The sequence below is a fragment of the Spermophilus citellus genome (genome assembly GCF_964194105.1).
Source record: "Spermophilus citellus genome assembly, chromosome: 7".
In the NCBI taxonomy this organism is placed as follows: domain Eukaryota; kingdom Metazoa; phylum Chordata; class Mammalia; order Rodentia; family Sciuridae; genus Spermophilus; species Spermophilus citellus.
In genome coordinates this window covers 164,274,693-164,294,961 of record NC_138188.1, presented here as the reverse complement: position 1 = coordinate 164,294,961, position 20,269 = coordinate 164,274,693, and the positions used below count along the sequence as shown (strand labels likewise).

General features: G+C 51.7%; 2 protein-coding genes across 2 annotated transcripts in view; both read left to right on the top strand.

Annotated features, from left to right (window-relative positions):
• Nucleotides 1-20,269, top strand: part of TSPEAR (thrombospondin type laminin G domain and EAR repeats) — a gene marked incomplete at both ends in the record, with an annotated part of 172,471 nt that overhangs the window by 108,450 nt on the left and 43,752 nt on the right. The window lies entirely within an intron of this gene.
• On the top strand, nt 7,866-8,744 carry LOC308653092 (uncharacterized protein; the record flags this gene model as incomplete). Its single annotated transcript, XM_081301500.1, has 2 exons — nt 7,866-8,177; nt 8,349-8,744. 2 exons carry the CDS (start codon nt 7,866-7,868, stop codon nt 8,742-8,744), a joined length of 708 nt encoding a protein of 235 aa, XP_081157626.1.

Genomic DNA, 20,269 nt, shown 5'->3' with positions numbered 1-20,269 from the left:
TCACCCTTGGTCCACTCCCTCACCTTGGGTCCAGAGCAGTGGAGACCTCTGAATCCATGAGCCCCAGCAAACATTTCCTCCTCTAAGTTGTTCAGCTATTTTGGTCACAGCTGAGACAGAGGCCAGATGACAAATGATGTGAAAAGACCCCATGAAAGAAGAGCACAGATGGCATCCAAAGAGGTGAATGGCTGGACACAGGAGCAAACACTGAGGTGCAGAACGGACCCCAGCGGCCAGCTCTGCACACCTGGGTCACCTAGAGACCATGCGTCTGACCCCAGCGGCCAGCTCTGCACACCTGGGTCACCTAGAGACCATGCGTCTGACCCCAGCAGCCAGCTCAGCACACATGGGTCACCTAGAGACTGTGCGTCTGACCCCAGCGGCCAGCTCTGCACACCTGGGTCACCTAGAGACCATGCGTCTGACCCCAGCGGCCAGCTCTGCACACCTGGGTCACCTAGAGACTGTGCGTCTGACCCCAGCGGCCAGCTCTGCACACATGGGTCACCTAGAGACTGTTGCGCCTGACCCCAGCGGCCAGATCTGCACACCTGGGTCACCTAGTGACTACTGCATCTGACCCCAGCGGCCAGATCTGCACACCTGGGTCACCTAGTGACTACTGCATCTGACCCCAGCGGCCAGATCTGCACACCTGGGTCACCTAGTGACTGTGCGTCTGACCCCAGCGGCCAGCTCTGCACACCTGGGTCACCTAGTGACTGCTGCATCTGACCCCAGCAGCCAGCTCTGCACACCTGGGTCACCTAGTGACTGCTGCATCTGACCCCAGTGGCCAGCTCTGCACACCTGGGTCACCTAGTGACTACTGCATCTGACCCCAGCGGCCAGCTCTGCACACCTGGGTCACCTAATGACTGCTGCATCTGACCTCAGCGGCCAGATCTGCACACCTAGGTCACCTAGTGACTGTGTGTCTGACCTCAGCAGCCAGCTCTGCACACCTGGGTCACCTAGTGACTGTGCGTCTGACCTCAGCAGCCAGATCTGCACACCTGGTCACCTAATGACTGCTGCATCTGACCTCAGCGGCCAGATCTGCACACCTAGGTCACCTAGTGACTGTGTGTCTGACCTCAGCAGCCAGCTCTGCACACCTGGGTCACCTAGTGACTGTGCGTCTGACCTCAGCAGCCAGATCTGCACACCTGGGTCACCTAATGACTGCTGCATCTGACCTCAGCGGCCAGCTCTGCACACCTGGGTCACCTAGTGACTGTGCGTCTGACCTCAGCAGCCAGATCTGCACACCTGGGTCACCTAGTGACTGAAAGTCTGACCTCAGCAGACAGATCTGCACACCTGGGTGACCTAGTGACTGTGCGTCTGACCTCAGCAGCCAGCTCTGCACACCTGGGTCACCTAGTGACTGTGCGTCTGACCTCAGCGGCCAGCTCTGCACACCTGGTCACCTAGTGACTGTGCGTCTGACCTCAGCAGCCAGCTCTGCACACCTAGGTCACCTAGTGACTGTGCGTCTGACCTCAGCGGCCAGCTCTGCACACCTGGGTCACCTAGTGACTGTGCGTCTGACCTCAGCAGCCAGCTCTGCACACCTGGGTCACCTAGTGACTGTGCGTCTGACCTCAGCAGCCAGCTCTGCACACCTGGGTCACCTAGATTCTGTTGCGTCTGACCCCAGCGGCCAGCTCTGCACACCTGGGTCACCTAGTGACTACTGCATCTGACCCCAGCGGCCAGATCTGCACACCTGGGTCACCTAGTGACTGTTGCGTCTGATCCCAGCAGCCAGCTCTGCACACCTGGGTCACCTAGTGACTGTGCGTCTGACCTCAGCGGCCAGCTCTGCACACCTGGTCACCTAGTGACTATTGCGTCTGACCTCAGCGGCCAGCTCTGCACACCTGGGTCACCTAGTGACCGTGCGTCTCTATGAAGAGCTTTTGAGGGGGTGGGCTTCGGGAGCACATTGGAGCCAGTGCCTGCATCTGACGGTTTTTGTTCAGGACAAATAGTTGACCCCCTCATCCCTTGTTTGAGTGTTTTGGTTGATGCACTGAAATGCCTTTCCTCATTTGCCTCCATTTTAATAGTCCCTTGGGCGGCCCCAACAACACACCACAGGACAGCGATTGATACGGCAGAGATTCACGCTCCTGTAGTTCCAGAGACTAAGCCCTGAAGGCACAGTGACAGCAGGGACAGGCTTCTCTGAGCTCTGGGGGAGAGCCCTTCCTTGCCTCTTGGAGCGTCTCGGGGCTCCCGACAAACCCTGGCCCTTGGCCTGTGGCTGCTCCCTTAGTCTCTGCCCACGTCATGCCTCCTACCATGCGTCGGGGCTTCCTTCGACGTCCTCCTGTAGAGACACTAACCATTGTAGTTATGGCTCTGACCCAATGTGACTTCCTCTTTACCCACTGCATCTGCAAGGACCCTTCTTCCAAATAAGGTCACACTGTGAGGTCCTGGGTGGACCTGAATTTGGGGCAGCTGCCGTTCACCCACCATGTTCACCCACTTGCCGCTTGGTCATATTTTCTTCTGTCGTCTGTGTAGTTAACCAGGAATCTGTGACGTTGGAACTCTAGGATCTGATCTTATGAACCAGCTCCAGGTGCACCGAGAACCTGTAACCGCATGGAGCTCTCCTCTGAATCTGTGACCTGTTCCCGAGTACTTCATTTCTGTAAATGTTGACAGACTCGTAAGACATTCACAGCGTCACGTTCATTTGTACTCACCCGCACGTGCCTGTCCTCTGTGGCCCCTCTTCTCTACCAATTTCCTTGCTTTTCATCATTTTCTTTCTACCTGAAAACTTCTTTACGTATTTTCACCAGCTTTGATGCTGCTGTCGGCACACGCTCTGGGTGTCCACCACCTGGGGCTGTCCTCATCTGTGAGGACCTTGTCAGCAGGTGTAGACCTTGAGCTTGTGGCTGACTTCAGGTGACAGAGGCACAGTTCCAGTGTCTTCTGGACTCCAGCATGCCCACTAGAAGTCATCTGTCAGTCTCGTTGTTACTTCTTTAAAGTTACTTTGTCTCTCCTTCTCCCTGACCTCTGAAATTTTTCTGTCTTTACATTTCAGCACCAGCAGGGGCAGGGGTAGTTCTATGTACCCTGCCTTGCTTAGGATTCTCAGTGTGTTTTTAATCTATGGTTAATAGCTTTCATCAATTAAAGTTCTGACAGTACTTCACTACCTCGACTCACTCTTCTCTCCTTGTAGGATAAACCTATTTTTTCTACTGAGTCCTGTATGTTTGTTTCTCTATTTTTATCTTTTTTTGGTGACTCCATTTTGGTTTCTTCATCTCCCTCATTCTCTAAACTTCTCTTTGTCTTTGTCTAATATGGTATTAAACTACCAATTTCTCAATGCAGTTACTGTGTTCTTCATCCATAAACTCATGTTGGATTCCTTTGTAGAATTCTGCCACTGAAATTCTCCATCTTTCCCCCATTGTCTTAAAAAAAATCGTCAGAGTTACTTTAAGCCCATGATTGACCTTCAGATCTCTGGAGCACCTGTGGACCTGTGTGGTCTTCGTTTCTCCTCCTTGTCTGTTTGGTCTTTGTTTCTCCTCTCGGTCTGTTTGGTCTTTGTTTCTCCTCTCAGTCTGTTTGGTCTTCGTTTCTCCTCTCGGTCTGTGTGGTCTTCGTTTCTCCTCTCGGTCTGTTTGGTCTTTGTTTCTCCTCTTGGTCTGTGTGGTCTTTGTTTCTCCTCTTGGTCTCTTGGGTCTTTGTTTCTCCTCTCGGTCTGTGTGGTCTTTGTTTCTCCTCTCGGTCTGTGTGGTCTTCGTTTCTCCTCTCGGTCTGTGTGGTCTTCGTTTCTCCTCTTGGTCTTTTTGGTCTTCGTTTCTCCTCTTGGTCTGTGTTGTCTTCGTTTCTCCTCTCGGTCTGTGTGGTCTTTGTTTCTCCTCTCGGTCTGTTTGGTCTTTGTTTCTCCTCTTGGTCTGTTTGGTCTTTGTTCCTCCTCTTGGTCTGTGTGGTCTTTGTTTCTCCTCTTGGTCTGTTTGGTCTTCGTTTCTCCTCTTGGTCTGTTTGGTCTTTGTTTCTCCTCTTGGTCTGTGTGGTCTTCGTTTCTCCTCTTGGTCTGTTTGGTCTTTGTTTCTCCTCTTGGTCTGTTTGGTCTTCGTTTCTCCTCTTGGTCTGTTTGGTCTTTGTTTCTCCTCTTGGTCTGTGTGGTCTTTGTTTCTCCTCTTGGTCTGTGTGGTCTTTGTTTCTCCTCTTGGTCTGTTTGGTCTTTGTTTCTCCTCTTGGTCTGTTTGGTCTTTGTTTCTCTGTTTGGTCTTTGTTTTTCCTCTTGGTCTGTTTGGTCTTTGTTTCTCCTCTTGGTCTGTTTGGTCTTCGTTTCTCCTCTTGGTCTGTGTGGTCTTTGTTTCTCCTCTTGGTCTGTTTGGTCTTCGTTTCTCCTCTTGGTCTGTGTGGTCTTTGTTTCTCCTCTTGGTCTGTGTGGTCTTTGTTTCTCCTCTTGGTCTGTTTGGTCTTTGTTTCTCCTCTTGGTCTGTTTGGTCTTTGTTTCTCTGTTTGGTCTTTGTTTTTCCTCTTGGTCTGTTTGGTCTTTGTTTCTCCTCTTGGTCTGTTTGGTCTTCGTTTCTCCTCTTGGTCTGTGTGGTCTTTGTTTCTCCTCTTGGTCTGTTTGGTCTTCGTTTCTCCTCTTGGTCTGTTTGGTCTTTGTTTCTCCTCTTGGTCTGTTTGGTCTTCGTTTCTCCTCTTGGTCTGTGTGGTCTTTGTTTCTCCTCTTGGTCTGTTTGGTCTTTGTTTCTCCTCTTGGTCTGTTTGGTCTTTGTTTCTCCTCTTGGTCTGTTTGGTCTTTGTTTCTCTGTTTGGTCTTTGTTTTTCCTCTTGGTCTGTTTGGTCTTTGTTTCTCCTCTTGGTCTGTTTGGTCTTCGTTTCTCCTCTTGGTCTGTGTGGTCTTTGTTTCTCCTCTTGGTCTGTGTGGTCTTCGTTTCTCCTCTTGGTCTGTTTGGTCTTTGTTTCTCCTCTTGGTCTGTTTGGTCTTTGTTTCTCCTCTTGGTCTGTGTGGTCTTTGTTTCTCCTCTTGGTCTGTTTGGTCTTTGTTTCTCCTCTTGGTCTCTTGGGTCTTTGTTTCTCCTCTTGGTCTGTTTGGTCTTTGTTTCTCCTCTTGGTCTGTGTGGTCTTTGTTTCTCCTCTTGGTCTGTGTGGTCTTCGTTTCTCCTCTTGGTCTGTTTGGTCTTTGTTTCTCCTCTTGGTCTGTTTGGTCTTTGTTTCTCCTCTTGGTCTGTGTGGTCTTTGTTTCTCCTCTTGGTCTGTTTGGTCTTTGTTTCTCCTCTTGGTCTCTTGGGTCTTTGTTTCTCCTCTTGGTCTGTTTGGTCTTTTTTTCTCCTCTTGGTCTGTGTGGTCTTTGTTTCTCCTCTTGGTCTGTGTGGTCTTTGTTTCTCCTCTTGGTCTGTGTGGTCTTTGTTTCTCCTCTTGGTCTGTGTGGTCTTTGTTTCTCCTCTTGGTCTGTTTGGTCTTTGTTTCTCCTCTTGGTCTGTTTGGTCTTTGTTTCTCCTCTTGGTCTGTTTGGTCTTTGTTTCTCCTCTTGGTCTCTTGGGTCTTTGTTTCTCCTCTTGGTCTGTTTGGTCTTTGTTTCTCCTCTTGGTCTGTGTGGTCTTCGTTTCTCCTCTTGGTCTGTTTGGTGTTTGTTTCTCCTCTTGGTCTGTGTGGTGTTTGTTTCTCCTCTTGGTCTGTTTGGTCTTTGTTTCTCCTCTTGGTCTGTTTGGTCTTTGTTTCTCCTCTTGGTCTGTTTGGTCTTCGTTTCTCCTCTTGGTCTGTTTGGTCTTTGTTTCTCCTCTTGGTCTCTTGGGTCTTTGTTTCTCCTCTTGGTCTGTTTGGTCTTTGTTTCTCCTCTTGGTCTGTGTGGTCTTTGTTTCTCCTCTTGGTCTGTTTGGTCTTTGTTTCTCCTCTTGGTCTGTGTGGTCTTTGTTTCTCCTCTTGGTCTGTTTGGTCTTTGTTTGTGCTCTTGGTCTGTTTGGTCTTTGTTTCTCCTCTTGGTCTGTTTGGTCTTTGTTTGTCCTCTTGGTCTGTTTGGTGTTTGTTTCTCCTCTTGGTCTGTTTGGTCTTTGTTTCTCCTCTTGGTGTGTGTGGTCTTTGTTTCTCCTCTTGGTCTGTGTGGTCTTTGTTTCTCCTCTTGGTCTGTTTGGTCTTTGTTTGTCCTCTTGGTCTGTTTGGTCTTTGTTTCTCCTCTTGGTCTGTTTGGTCTTTGTTTCTCCTCTTGGTCTGTTTGGTCTTTGTTTCTCCTCTTGGTGTGTGTGGTCTTTGTTTCTCCTCTTGGTCTGTTTGGTCTTTGTTTCTCCTCTTGGTCTGTGTGGTCTTTGTTTCTCCTCTTGGTCTGTTTGGTCTTTGTTTCTCCTCTTGGTCTGTTTGGTCTTTGTTTTTCCTCTTGGTCTGTTTGGTCTTTGTTTTTCCTCTTGGTCTGTTTGGTTTTCACTTTTCTTCTTGGTTCTTTGGTCAATTGATCTTGTTGATTGGTAGGCCTGATAGTTTTTGAATAAAAGTAAGACGTTGTGAGTTAAGGTCATTTTCTTCTTCATGAAGCCCCTGTCTCGCAGTGGGCTGACCTTCGCTCTGACACCTGTTGGCTCCGGTAGAACACCTGAGTTCAGTCTGAGCTGGTTCAGGTGGGGCCGGTCTTACTTCTGCTTCTGCTAGGGAGCAGCCTCGCTTAGACCCAGTGTTTGCCACAAATGCCTGAGTGCCTGGCCAGAGTCCCTTCCCCTCTCAGCTTGTGAGCTGACTTGGCTTCACTTATGTTGGTGGTCAGTCCCCAAGACCACTGAAATCTCTCTCCACTTTCCCAACCTCTCGACTGTGACCTGTGAACTGCAAATGCCTCAGGAAGAAAATCCAAGAAAGTAGTGGTCCCTGCTGTGTCCCCTGTGATGGGTGATGGGAACTTGGTCCCTCAGGCTCAGCTCCTGGTGCGTCCTCTGGCCCTCCAGTGGAGATTGCATTTGTTAACCGGGTTCCTCATTTTTCTCAGACAGATGGTCAGTCTGATAAGAGCCCACTCCCCACATGAAGAAGCAGAACTCGGAGCATTTTATATGGTCTGAGGAAAAGTGTGAAACTGGGCCACAGGGGGTTGGTAGGAAAAGCAGGTGCCCAGGACAGCAGGCGGCAGGGCAAATGGAGAGGCGACCCAAGGAGGGCTAAGGCCAACGGGCATTCCTGGCTCTGCAGGTTCAGAACCTGGACCCGCAGCCCAGGAGGCTGCCTGGTGCCCCAGCGGGGAGGGCACAGACCACCATCCTGGCCTGAGGATGGAGGCCTGCTGCCCCCAGGCACAGGGATGGGGTGGACAGGGCCACAGGGAGGAGGCAGGGAGAGGTGGAGGTGATGAGGACCTGCGCAGGGCTCAGGGCAGGCTCAGGCTGTCCAGCTCCACGCAGCCATGAGGCCCAGGCAGGGCACCAGGTGCCCTGGACTGGGTGCTTAGTACAGGTGCCAAGCGTCCTGCAGTGGTGACGGGGCCTGGGGAGGGGTGTGAGCCTCAGGTGACACCTCTTTGCCCAGGATTCCCTCCAAGGGAGATGAGGCCCTGAGGCTGCTCTCCAGTGGCTGGAGGGTGCCCCAGCAGCCCAGGGTGTCCAGGCTCCTCCCACACACAACACCCCAGCACTCACTGCTCCCGGAACCCACTCCCGCTCCAGGGGCCCCGACGCTGGCAGGACATTAACGAGCTGGACAGCCTCCCAGGTAAACAAGCATCCCCGATGACGGCCAGGAGCCGGCCCAGCAACACGGAAGGAGAGGCTGTGGGCTGGGGACCACAGGGACCGGGCAGGTATAAAAGCCAGAGCCCAGAGCTCTCCACACACACCCACACTCACCCACACACCCACCCACCCTCCTCCAGCACACCCACCATGGCCGCCTCCACCATGTCCGTCTGCTCCAGCTCTTGCCCAGAGTCCTCCTGGCAGGTGGATGACTGCCCAGAGAGCTGCTGCGAGCCCCCCTGCTGCACCCCCAGCTGCTGCCAGCCCAGCTGCTGTGCCCCAGCCCCCTGCCTGTCCCTCCTCTGCACCCCAGTGAGCTGTGTGTCCAGCCCCTGCTGCCAATCAGTCTGCACCAGCTCCTGCACCCCCTCCTGCTGCCAGCAGTCTAGCTGCCAGTCTGATTGCTGCAGCTGCTCCCCCTGCCAGCCGTCCTGCTGTGTGTCCCTCTGCTGCAAGCCTGTGTGCTGCAAGCCAGTCTGCTGCAAGCCTGTGTGCTGTGTTCCTATCTGTTCTGAGGCTTCCTCCTCCTGCTGCCAGCAGTCTAGCTGTGAGTCCTCTTGCTGCTCCTCTTCCCCCTGCCAGCAGTCCTGCTGTGAGCCCTCTTGCTGCTCATCCTCCCCCTGCCAGCAGTCCTGCTGTGTGTCCCTCTGCTGCAAGCCCCTCTGCTGCAAGCCCGTGTGCTGCAAGCCCGTGTGCTGTGTGCCCGTCTGCTCTGGAGCCTCCTCCTCCTGCTGCCAGCAGTCTAGCTGCCAGTCTGACTGCTGCAGCTCCTCCCCCTGCCAGCCGTCCTGCTGCGTGCCCGTCTGCTGCAAGCCCGTCTGCTGCTACAGACCCTCCTCCTGCGTGTCCCTGCTCTGCCGCCCCGTGTGCAGGCCCGCCTGCTGCGTGCCCGTCTCCTCCTGCTGTGCCTCCTCCTGCCAGCCCAGCTGCTGCCGCCCGGCCTCCTGCGTGTCCCTGCTCTGCCGCCCCACCTGCTCCCGCCCGGCCTGCTGTGGTGTCTCCTTGGGCCAGAGGTCCTGCTGCTGACTGGCCACGTCCCCAGGGCCAGTGGGCTAGGCTCCTCCCCCTTGCTGGCCATTCACCACCCCCAGTTGGCTCCTGTGCTCCCCAATGGCTCTCTCATGTGCCCACTATGCTAACCTGACCTCCCAGCAGCCCACCACCTTCAGTCCCCTGTGTGTCCCTCTAGTTTCTCTGCTCTGGGTCACCTGCCTCATCTTCTATCTGTCAGCCCCTCTCAAGGCTCAATAAAGTCCCCCTGATCACGTGATTCTCCTTTCTCCCATGATTGTGGGGACACAGGGTGGGAGCGGAGTAGGAGCATTCCTAGGAGTGAGGACTTGGCCTGGAGACCCCAAGGGCCAGTGGCTATGTCCCCTGGGTGCATCTCTGGTGGGAGCCCTGTCTCCAGAGGGGAAATCTCTCCTGGGAGAGTCCCCCAGCTCTGCAGGTTCTGTCCAGTGTCCAGCAAACAGGCTTGGGCCTGGGCCGGGAGTAGTGTTTGCTGTGTCCTGCTGGGTCGAGCACACTGCAGACTTCTCAGGAGAGCGTCCCCACAGTGGGGGTGACATTAACCCGCAGGGACCCTGTCTGGTCCTGCCTGGCCAAGCTTTGTGGAGCCTCAGAAGCTGTCTTCCCAAGGAGCTCCACCCCACCTCAGAGCAAAACTCCAGGAGCTTCACAGGGACCCAAGTGTCCCTTCCCCTGCAAAGTGAGACCCCGCGCTGAGCTGACCCCAGCCATCACCAGGCAGGCAGCGCGGAGGAAGGGGGCCCCCAGGGGACGTGGGGGAGAGAAGCAGAAACTGAGGCCCCATCGGCCAGGAGCCGAGCAGCCCGCAGTCCAGATCTTTGAGGTCAGAGGATGAGCTTAGGCCAGGAACCACGGGGCGCCGCCGATGGACTGTGAGAGCGCGTGGCCCATCAGAGGCCACCAGGCCTCTCTCACGGTGCTCGTGCCATTCGCCTCCCCTCCAGCAGGCAACGAGAGTCCCCGCGGCTCCACACCCGCTCGGCTCCACACCCTCGTGGCTCCACACCCTCGCGGCTCCACACCTGTGCTGACTCTTGGGGCCGACATTCTGGGGTCTTTGTGGTCTTGGGGGTCTTGGTGGGTTTTGGTGAGTCTTTGTGGGTCTTGGTGGGTCTTGGTGATCTTTGGTGGTCTTGGTGGGTCTTGGTTGATCTTGGGGTCTTGGGGGTCTTGGTGGTCTTGGTGGTCTTGGCAGGTCTTGGTGAGCCTTGGCGGGTCTTGGCGGGTCTTGGTGGTCTTGGGGGTCTTGGGGGTCTTGGTAGGTCTTGGGGGTCTTGGTGGTCTTGGTGATCTTTGGGGTCTTGGTGATCTTGGGGGTCTTGGTGGTCTTGGTGGGTCTTGGTTGATCTTGGGGGTCTTGGGGGTCTTGGTGGTCTTGGTGGTCTTGGGGTCTTGGTGATCTTGGGGGTCTTGGTGGTCTTGGGGGTCTTGGTGATCTTGGAGGTCTTGGTGGTCTTGCGGGTCTTAGTGGTCATGGTGATCTTGGGGTCTTGGCGGGTCTTGGTGGTCTTGGTGGTCTTGGTGGTCTTGGCGGGTCTTGGTGGTCTTGGAGGTCTTGGTGATCTTGGGGTCTTGGTGGGTCTTGTTGGTCTTGGTGATCTTGGTGATCTTGGTGGTCTTGGTGGTCTTGGTGGGTCTTGGTGGGTCTTGGTGGTCTTGGTGATCTTGGTGGTCTTGCGGGTCTTAGTGGTCATGGTGATCTTGGTGATCTTGGGGTCTTGGCGGGTCTTGGTGGTCTTGGTGGTCTTGGTGGTCTTGGCGGGTCTTGGTGGTCTTGGTGGTCTTGGTGATCTTGGGGTCTTGGTGGGTCTTGTTGGTCTTGGTGATCTTGGTGATCCTGGTGGTCTTGGTGGTCTTGGTGGGTCTTGGTGGTCTTGGGGTCTTGGTGGGTCTTGTTGGTCTTGGTGATCTTGGTGATCTTGGTGGTCTTGGTGGTCTTGGTGGGTCTTGGTGGTCTTGGGGTCTTGGTGGGTCTTGTTGGTCTTGGTGATCTTGGTGATCTTGGTGGTCTTGGTGGGTCTTGGCGGGTCTTGGTGATCTTGGTGATCTTGGTGGTCTTGGTGGTCTTGGTGGGTCTTGGCGGGTCTTGGTGGTCTTGGTGATCTTGGTGATCTTGGTGGTCTTGGTGGTCTTGGTGGGCCTTCGTGGTCTTGGTGGTCTTGGTGGTCTTGGTGATCTTGGGGTCTTGGTGGGTCTTGGTGATCTTGGTGATCTTGGTGGTCTTGGTGGTCTTGGTGGGTCTTGGTGGTCTTGGGGTCTTGGTGGTCTTGGAGGTCTTGGTGGTCTTGGGGTCTTGGTGGTCTTGGTGATCTTGGAGGTCTTGGTGGTCTTGGGGTCTTGGTGGTCTTGGGGTCTTGGTGATCTTGGGGGTCTTGGTGGTCTTGGTGATCTTGGTGGTCTTGGTGGGTCTTGGTTGATCTTGGGGGTCTTGGGGGTCTTGGTGGTCTTGGTGATCTTTGGGGTCTTGGTGATCTTGGGGGTCTTGGTGGTCTTGGTGATCTTGGTGATCTTGGGGGTCTTGGCGGGTCTTGGTGGTCTTGGCGGGTCTTGGTGTTCTTGGTGATCTTGGTGATCTTGGGGTCTTGGTGGGTCTTGGTGGTCTTGGTGATCTTGGTGATCTTGGTGGTCTTGGTGGTCTTGGTGATCTTGGGGTCTTGGCGGGTCTTGGTGGTCTTGGGGTCTTGGTGATCTTGGGGTCTTGGAGGTCTTGGTGGTCTTGGTGGTCTTGGGGTCTTGGTGGTCTTGGTGGTCTTGGTGATCTTGGGGTCTTGGCGGGTCTTGGTGGTCTTGGTGGTCTTGGTGATCTTGGGGTCTTGGTGGGTCTTGGTGATCTTGGTGGTCTTGGTGGTCTTGGTGATCTTGGGGTCTTGGCGGGTCTTGGTGGTCTTGGCGGGTCTTGGTGGTCTTGGTGGTCTTGGTGATCTTGGGGTCTTGGTGGGTCTTGGTGGTCTTGGTGATCTTGGTGATCTTGGTGGTCTTGGTGGTCTTGGTGATCTTGGGGTCTTGGCGGGTCTTGGTGGTCTTGGTGATCTTGGTGGTCTTGGGGGTCTTGGGGGTCTTGGTGGTCTTGGTGATCTTGGGGGTCTTGGTGGTCTTGGTGATCTTGGGGGTCTTGGTGGTCTTGGTGGGTCTTGGTTGATCTTGGGGGTCTTGGGGGTCTTGGTGATCTTTGGGGTCTTGGTGATCTTGGGGGTCTTGGTGGTCTTGGTGGTCTTGGCGGGTCTTGGGGGTCTTGGCGGGTCTTGGTGGTCTTGGCGATCTTGGTGATCTTGGGGTCTTGGTGGGTCTTGGTGGTCTTGGTGATCTTGGTGATCTTGGTGGTCTTGGTGGTCTTGGTGATCTTGGGGTCTTGGCGGGTCTTGGTGGTCTTGGGGTCTTGGTGATCTTGGGGTCTTGGAGGTCTTGGTGGTCTTGGTGGTCTTGGGGTCTTGGTGATCTTGGGGTCTTGGTGGTCTTGGGGTCTTGGTGATCTTGGGGTCTTGGTGATCTTGGAGGTCTTGGAGGTCTTGGTGGTCTTGGTGATCTTGGGGTCTTGGTGGTCTTGGGGTCTTGGTGATCTTGGGGTCTTGGTGATCTTGGAGGTCTTGGTGGTCTTGGTGGTCTTGGTGGTCTTGGTGATCTTGGTGATCTTGGTGGTCTTGGTGATCTTGGGGTCTTGGCGGGTCTTGGTGGTCTTGGTGATCTTGGGGTCTTGGTGGGTCTTGGTGGTCTTGGTGGTCTTGGTGATCTTGGTGATCTTGGGGTCTTGGCGGGTCTTGGTGGTCTTGGCGGGTCTTGGTGGTCTTGGTGGTCTTGGTGGTCTTGGGGGTCTTGGGGGTCTTGGGGGTCTTGGTGATCTTGGTGGTCTTGGTGATCTTGGTGATCTTGGGGTCTTGGCGGGTCTTGGTGGTCTTGGCGGGTCTTGGTGGTCTTGGTGATCTTGGTGGTCTTGGTGATCTTGGTGATCTTGGTGATCTTGGGGTCTTGGCGGGTCTTGGTGGTCTTGGCGGGTCTTGGTGGTCTTGGTGGTCTTGGTGGTCTTGGGGGTCTTGGGGGTCTTGGGGGTCTTGGTGGTCTTGGTGATCTTGGTGGTCTTGGTGATCTTGGTGATCTTGGGGTCTTGGCGGGTCTTGGTGGTCTTGGCGGGTCTTGGTGGTCTTGGTGGGTCTTGGTGGTCTTGGTGATCTTGGTGATCTTGGTGATCTTGGGGTCTTGGCGGGTCTTGGTGGTCTTGGCGGGTCTTGGTGGTCTTGGTGGTCTTGGTGGTCTTGGGGGTCTTGGGGGTCTTGGTGGTCTTGGTGATCTTGGTGATCTTGGGGTCTTGGCGGGTCTTGGTGGTCTTGGCGGGTCTTGGTGGTCTTGGCGGGTCTTGGTGGTCTTGGTGATCTTGGTGGTCTTGGGGGTCTTGGGGGTCTTGGTGATCTTGGGGTCTTGGCGGGTCTTGGTGGTCTTGGCGGGTCTTGGTGATCTTGGTGGTCTTGGTGATCTTGGTGGTCTTGGTGATCTTGGGGTCTTGGCGGGTCTTGGTGGTCTTGGCGGGTCTTGGTGGTCTTGGTGGTCTTGGTGATCTTGGGGTCTTGGTGGGTCTTGGTGATATTGGTGATCTTGGTGGTCTTGGTGGTCTTGGTGGTCTTGGTGATCTTGGGGTCTTGGCGGGTCTTGGTGGGTCTTGGCGGGTCTTGGTGGTCTTGGTGATCTTGGTGGTCTTGTGGGTCTTGGGGGTCTTGGTGGTCTTGGTGATCTTGGTGGTCTTGGTGATCTTGGTGGTCTTGGTGGTCTTGGTGATCTTGGGGTCTTGGCGGGTCTTGGTGGTCTTGGGGTCTTGGTGCTGTGCGGGGGAGTCTCACTGTTCCTTTCACTCCCAGTTCCAGTGCCACTCAGCGGGGACACATTTCCAGGGCTCCGTTGCCTTGCACATCTTCTGTGGTGAGCTGCTTTTTACCTCCACCGTCTTCCGCTGGGCAATCCGCTTCTCCTGTTGAATCCTAGGAGTCCTCTCTGTGTTGGGGGCAGCAGTCTTCATTGCTCATTGTTTGTGACTCATCCCCCTCCCCCAGTCTGTGGCTTCTCTCACGCCCTCGGTGTCCTGTATCAGTTTGAAATCATTCCAGTAAAGAAGTCTGCAGGTCCACATTGCCCACTGGTGCATTAATTCTCCTGGACCTTTTAAAGAAGAAAAACAGCCATCCTACACAATGTCTTTCAGAAAACAAAGGCGGGCACCCCAGCACTCATTTTCAGAGGTCACCCACCATTTCCTGCAACAACACACCCAAACTTCACTCTTCTTTGCAGCTGAGTGAAACTCCATGTGTATTTATACCACTTCTTCTTCATCCATTCACCTGTTGATGGCCATGACTTGGCTCTTGTGAGTTTTCCTGCTATGGACATGGGCATGCCCGTGTCACCAGTGTGTGGACTTTGACTCTTGGATGAATACCGAGTGGTACAGCCAGCTCATATGGTAGTTCCATTCCTGATTGTGGAGGGATTTCCATACTAATTTCCATAGTGGTTAGACTAATTTCCAGTCCACTAACTGTGTAAATGTACCTTCCCCCATCCTTTCCTTGATAACTGCCGTTCTAACTGGATTGAGATGGAATCTCAGTGTAGTCTGGGTTTGCATTTCCCTAATCGCTCATGATGTTGAACATTTTCCATGTATCTATTGGCCGTTTGTACTTCTTCTTGAGAGAAATGTCTACTTAGTTCACTGGCTTTATTGGTTGGGTTATTTTATTTGGGGCCTTAAGTGTTTCTTAGTTGTTCAGAGGAGTAGCTGGCAGAGATCCCTCCCACGTGGGGGGGCTGTCCCTTCTTGCTCTTGTGTTCTTTTCTGTGCAGAACCTTTTAAATCTGATGCCACTCATTGATGAGTCCTTGATATTTCCTGTACTATGGGGTCCTATGGAGAAGTCATTGCTTAGGGCTGTCTGTGGTGGTGTTGACCTACGTTTTCTTCTAGTTGTTGCAAAGTTTCTCGTCTAATTTCTAGACTTTGATCTATTTTGAGTTTGCTTTTCTGCAGGGTGACAGGGATCTGGTTTCATATTTCTATCTACAGATACTTGGCTTTTCTAGCGCCATTTGTTTAAAAGGCTGCTGTTTCTCCACCATGTTTTGGAGCCTTTGTTGGGGGTCAGATGACTCTGTGTGGGTTGTCTCTGGGTTCTGTTCAGTTTCTCTCATTTCCGTTGTTATCCCCGTACCAAGCTGGGCTCTTCACTGAGGTTCTGCAGAATGACTCAAACCAGGCATGAGACACCTCCAGCATGGCTCGTTCTGTTCAGAATTGCTTTGGCTGCCCTGGGCCTTTGTGATGGACTTTGTGATGGATGGATGTAGTGACCTTCTTTGTCTCTTATGATTAACTGTGGGTTGAAATCTGCTTTGCTGGATAGAAAGTAGCGACTCCTGCTTGCTTTCGACAAGAATATGCATTTCAGGCTCCGACTGTGTAAGTTTTCTATGTCCTCCGGATTCAGTCTTGGCAGGTCATCTGTGCCTAGAAGTGTCTTCATTTCTTCTAGGTTTTCCACTTGATCAAAGCATAAGTTTTCAAAATCCTAATGATCTTCTGGATTTTTGTGATGTCTATGATGATTTCTCCTTTTTCATCTGCAATTTTATTAATTTGGATCTTCTCTCGCTCTCTTTGTTTAGTTTGGATAAGGGCTTATTGATCTTGTTCATGTTTCTAAAGAACCAACTCTTAATTTAGTTGGTCCTTTGTATTTTTTATTCTCAATTTGATTGATCTTGACACGGATCTTAATGAGTTTCTTACTTCTACTGGTTTTGGAATTGGCTTGTTCTTCTTTTTCTAGGGCTTTGAGACGCCTCATCAGGTTGTTCATTTGGAAGTTCCTGATTTTCTGATGTAGGCACACATAGCTATAGAGTTTCCTGTTACGACTGCCTTCATAGGGCCGCAGATGTCCTGGTATGCCGTATCATTACTCTCCTTTGAGTCTAAGAATTTTTGAATTTTCCCCCTGATTTCTTCTATCACTCATTCATCAGTCAAAAGTGTATTGTTCATTCTCGATGTGTTCATATCATTTCTACAGGGTTTTTGTGTGTATGTCCGATTTCATTCCATTCTGATAAGATACAAAGAATTTTATGAACTTTTTTTCATTTGCTCAGATTTGTTTTGTGACCCACAATATAGTCTATTTTGGAGAAGGTTTGATGATCCACTGAGAAAAAAGTGTATTGTATTAAATTAAATAATATATATTAAATATATATGTGTGTGTGTGTGTGTGTGTGTGTGTGTGTGTGTGTGTGTTTGTTATATCCATTTACTTTATAGTACATCCAAAGAGTCTTTCCTATGTTCATGTCTGGACGACCTAACTGTTGGTGAGAGAGGTGTGTTGACACCACCTAGTATCATTGTACTGGGGAAAAACTGGTGATTAAATTCCAGTAGTGTCTGTTTTATGGAATTAGGTGCATCAATATGTGGGGCATAAATATCTACTATAATCATGACCTTTTGATGACTGGTTCCTTTACTGGGAGGAAGTGACCTGGTTTTCCTCTCTAGCTGCCCGGGTTGCAGTCCGTTCCCATGGTACGTCAGTCCCACCCTCTCACTTTCAGCCTGGCTCCCTCTAGGTGAGGTGGGCTCTTCAAATAGCACACAGTTGGCGCTTGTTTTTGATCCATCCTGACAGCCGTGTCTTTTGATTCAGGAATGAAGACCACTTACATTCCATGCTGTCATAGGGAGATGTTTATCGATTCCTCCATTTTGATTTATTTCTAATGTTTTAATTGGGTCTTGTCTCTCACTTGCTTAGCTCCTCTTCAAATAAGATCTGCTCATTTGGGAGCTCTGGGGTTTGCTGTTGATTTCTTCGGTATGGAATATTTCTTTTTAAAACAATTTTTAAACTCTTTTTTTGACACAATATCTTTATTTGTTTACTTTTATGTGGTGCTGGGATCGAACCCAGTGCCTCAGGCGTGGCAAGGGCTCACCACTGAGCCACCTGCTCAGCCCCTGTGTGGAGTATTTCTTTAAGTGTTTTCTGTAGTGCTGACTTAGTAGTCATGGATTCTTTGCATTTCTGCTTATTCTGGAAAGTTTTATTTCTTCTTTGACTTTGAAGGGCACCTTTGCTGGGTAGAGCAATCTTGGTGGACAGTAATTTTCTTTCAGGACTTAGAACACTTTAAACCCTCGTGGCTTTTGGAGTTTGTGCCGAGCAGTTTGAAGTGATTCTGATTGGCCTGCCTCTGTGACCTGACCTTTCTCTCCCGAGGCTTTAAAAATTCTATTCTTACTGTCGTGTTAAGCATTTTAATTATAACGTGTTGTGGAAATGTTCTTTTTAAAACCTTTTCTATTTGGGGTTCTGAATGTCTCCTGTATCTGGGTATATCTGGATGTCCATCTCATTTTCAAGGTTTGCAAAATTTTCTATTATTATTTCCCTAAATAGGTTTTCCATTCCACTACCTTGTACCTCAGAACCTGCTTCAATTCCAAGGATCATTAAATTTAGTCTCCTAGTATTGTCCCAGAGTTCTTGTGTATTCTGGTCGTTGTCATTCCTTTTTTGTAAAACCGTCTGAATGTTCAACACTTGCTCCTTGGTCTTCCAGCTCTGAGATTCTGTCTTTAGCGTGGTCTGCACTATTATAAAGATTTCATCTGAACATTTTGTTTGGTTTATTGTATCTTTCATTTTGGAGATTCCTGTTTGACTCTTTCTCAATATCTCTTTCTCCCTGTTGAATTTCTCATCCGTATCATGTATTGGCGTCCATGATTCATTCAGTTGTTTTCTGTATTCTTTTGGAACTCATGGATCATTTTACAATCATTCTTTTGAATTCTTTGGCTGATATTTTACCCATTCCTGTATCTGTGGAGTCAGTGGCTGGTGGATTATGTACTTTAGGAGGCATCGTGTTACCTTATTTTTTTATATTACTGTGTTGGGTTTGATCCATCTGCTGGGATGGATTTGTCTTCCACTCTTACGAGTGTGGGTCTTTCTAAGGAACAGACTTCTCTTGCCAAAGTGTCATGGAGTGATCCAGCCTGAGGCCCCTCCTGGGTGCGAACCCACAGCCTTTTTGTAAGTTCTCTCTGCTTTTACTATAGCTCTAAATGTCTGAGATGGGACCTGAGGGCCCCTGCTCCCAGCCATTTCTGCTTGGGTCATGGTCATGGTTTTGTTTTTAATCTCTCTGTGGTTTGCATCTGAGCTGGAGGCTGAGTGCCACCGATCTGTGCATGCAGCGTGGCGCTCTGCCTTTAGCTGCGTTAGGTTCAGCGACAGACTGTACCTTGTGAACTTATCGTGTCCCTGTAGCTTCCCCACACCTCACAGAAAAAACAATAGCAACAACCAAAACAAACAAGAAGCAGCATTAAAATAAAGACCCGCCAACTCTGCCACCCACAGACACCAACAGGAATAGTGAGGTCAGCAGCTGCCAAGAGCAGAGACCATAATTCACCAGCAACTAGAGATGGCATGCAGTAAACAGCAGGCGTCAACTGTGTCATCCACAGCACTAGTAACAAACAGCAGGCGCTACACAAACAAATAGCTCTAAAACATGGCAACAGGAGAGTCATCAAGAGACAGGAAAGGTGCCGGGAAGGGTCAGAACACAGAGTGGAACAGCCAGAATGGGCGCAGAGCAACAAGGGGAGAAGGGGCCAGCGATGTCATGGAGATGGGGAGAAACGTGGGAAGACACAGTAAAGGGAGGGGAACAGAGGATTGGCTGCTAGCACGAGAAGAGAGGAGGGAGGAGATGACAGAACCCAAACAAGCTAACAGAACCCTGACCCTTGAAGGACAAGTCAGGGGAAAACGACTGCATTTTTTAAAAAAAGCTAAAAATGAGAAACAAACAAACAAATATATGTATGTGTCCACAAACCAATCAGCACAGCAAGAGCACAGACAGACAAAAAAAATAGAAAAACGATTCTTAATGAAGAATGATGGGATCGTCTCCAATGAGGCGGTAGAACAGCCGACCCGAGTGGATGGTCATGCTTGTGCCCAATGTCCTTCTTCCCATTCCTTCTTGGGCTATGGCCTGGGTTGTTTATTGCCCTGTCCCACACGGGCAAGGGAATGGGTCTCCATTTGGAGAAATAAAAGCTAAGAAAAGTAGTGCAATGGAATAACACAGAACACAGAGAGGTGTTTCAAAGTGGGGACAGAGACGGGCAAGGGGACCAGACAGGTCCAGCTTCTAACAGAGAAAGCCCACGTTTGCTCTATTTATATTGGAACACACCAAAGGCTTTCTAGAGCAAGTTCCTCACCAACACAGGACAGAGGGGTGGCCGGTAGCTGCTCAGTTCCCTGCAGGCCACGCCCATCTCTGGTGCTGCCGGGCTGAGGGAAAGTTCACTTCATCTGGGTGACCTTACCCGGTGGGACTGCCGCAGGAAGTTCCCAACGCCAGGTCGACCCGTCACGGGCTACAGTGCTGAAGACGGTCCTCACCCACATCATGGATGGCTTGACCCCCTTAATGTTACGCACACAGCTGCAGTGGAGTGGCCTAAACGGAAGCTAGTGGAGTCGCCCTCAGCTCTCTTCTCACCAGAGTAGGGTGGAATGGGAGGGAAACTGTGAATTGGAGTCTTGTCTACACAGTAAGATCAGTGCACTCTGAGGACAGGGCTTCTGCAGAGTTCTGAGTGGAGTTTCTGAGGCTGGGACTTAGGTCTAATCAGGCCCTGGGGGCTTGGCTGGGTGGTGACTGCTCTGGAGATGTTAGAGCAACACACCCCTAGGGCCTGGCAGCTGCCAAGTTCTGTCTGGGCTCTGGATCCCAGGAGCTTCCCAAGAATTCCACTCGTGGGGTCCAGGAGCCAATCCTCCACACCTTCTGCTGCCCGTGAGCACAGCCTTAATCCCTGAGTGTGGTCACACCCGCCTGTTTGGGTTCCTGACCTGCTTCAGCTGGTCACATAAACTGCTAGACTGAAAGGGAAGCAAGCTGGACTCCCCTCTGACTTTCTGACTTGGACTCCCCTGGGTGCAGTCCTCTCTGTGCCTGTTTCACTCTTCTGCTAGGTGTGCCCTAGGCTGTGTGGAGGCGCTGGCTGGGACCTGACTCCAGCAGCAGCAGCAGCAGCAGCAGCAGCAGCAGCAGCAGCAGCAGCGGCAGCACGGCCGCCTCAAGGTGGCGCCACCAGCCAGTTGGGAAACTGAGCACTTTTCAGGCACCACTGCACAGTGCAGTCTCTGGCTCAGCTGAGTTCAGGCTGCTTTTCTGACCTCAGGTGTTTCTCTATACATCTGCCCCTCAGGTTTCTCCCTCCCTCTGTGCTGAGCCAGTGCTGCCACCAGTGTGCAGCCGGCTGGGCTCCCGTGGAGTCGTCTTTGTTTAATGCACCCAGCTTTCTGCGTCTCTGAGACACTCTGACTGTCCAATACTGAATTTTAGGGAAACCCAGTTTCACCCCCCTCATTGAGAGTAGGGCTCCCACTGCTTGAATCCCGAGCCACGGAGTAACCATGGCCTCCCTCTAGTCTGCC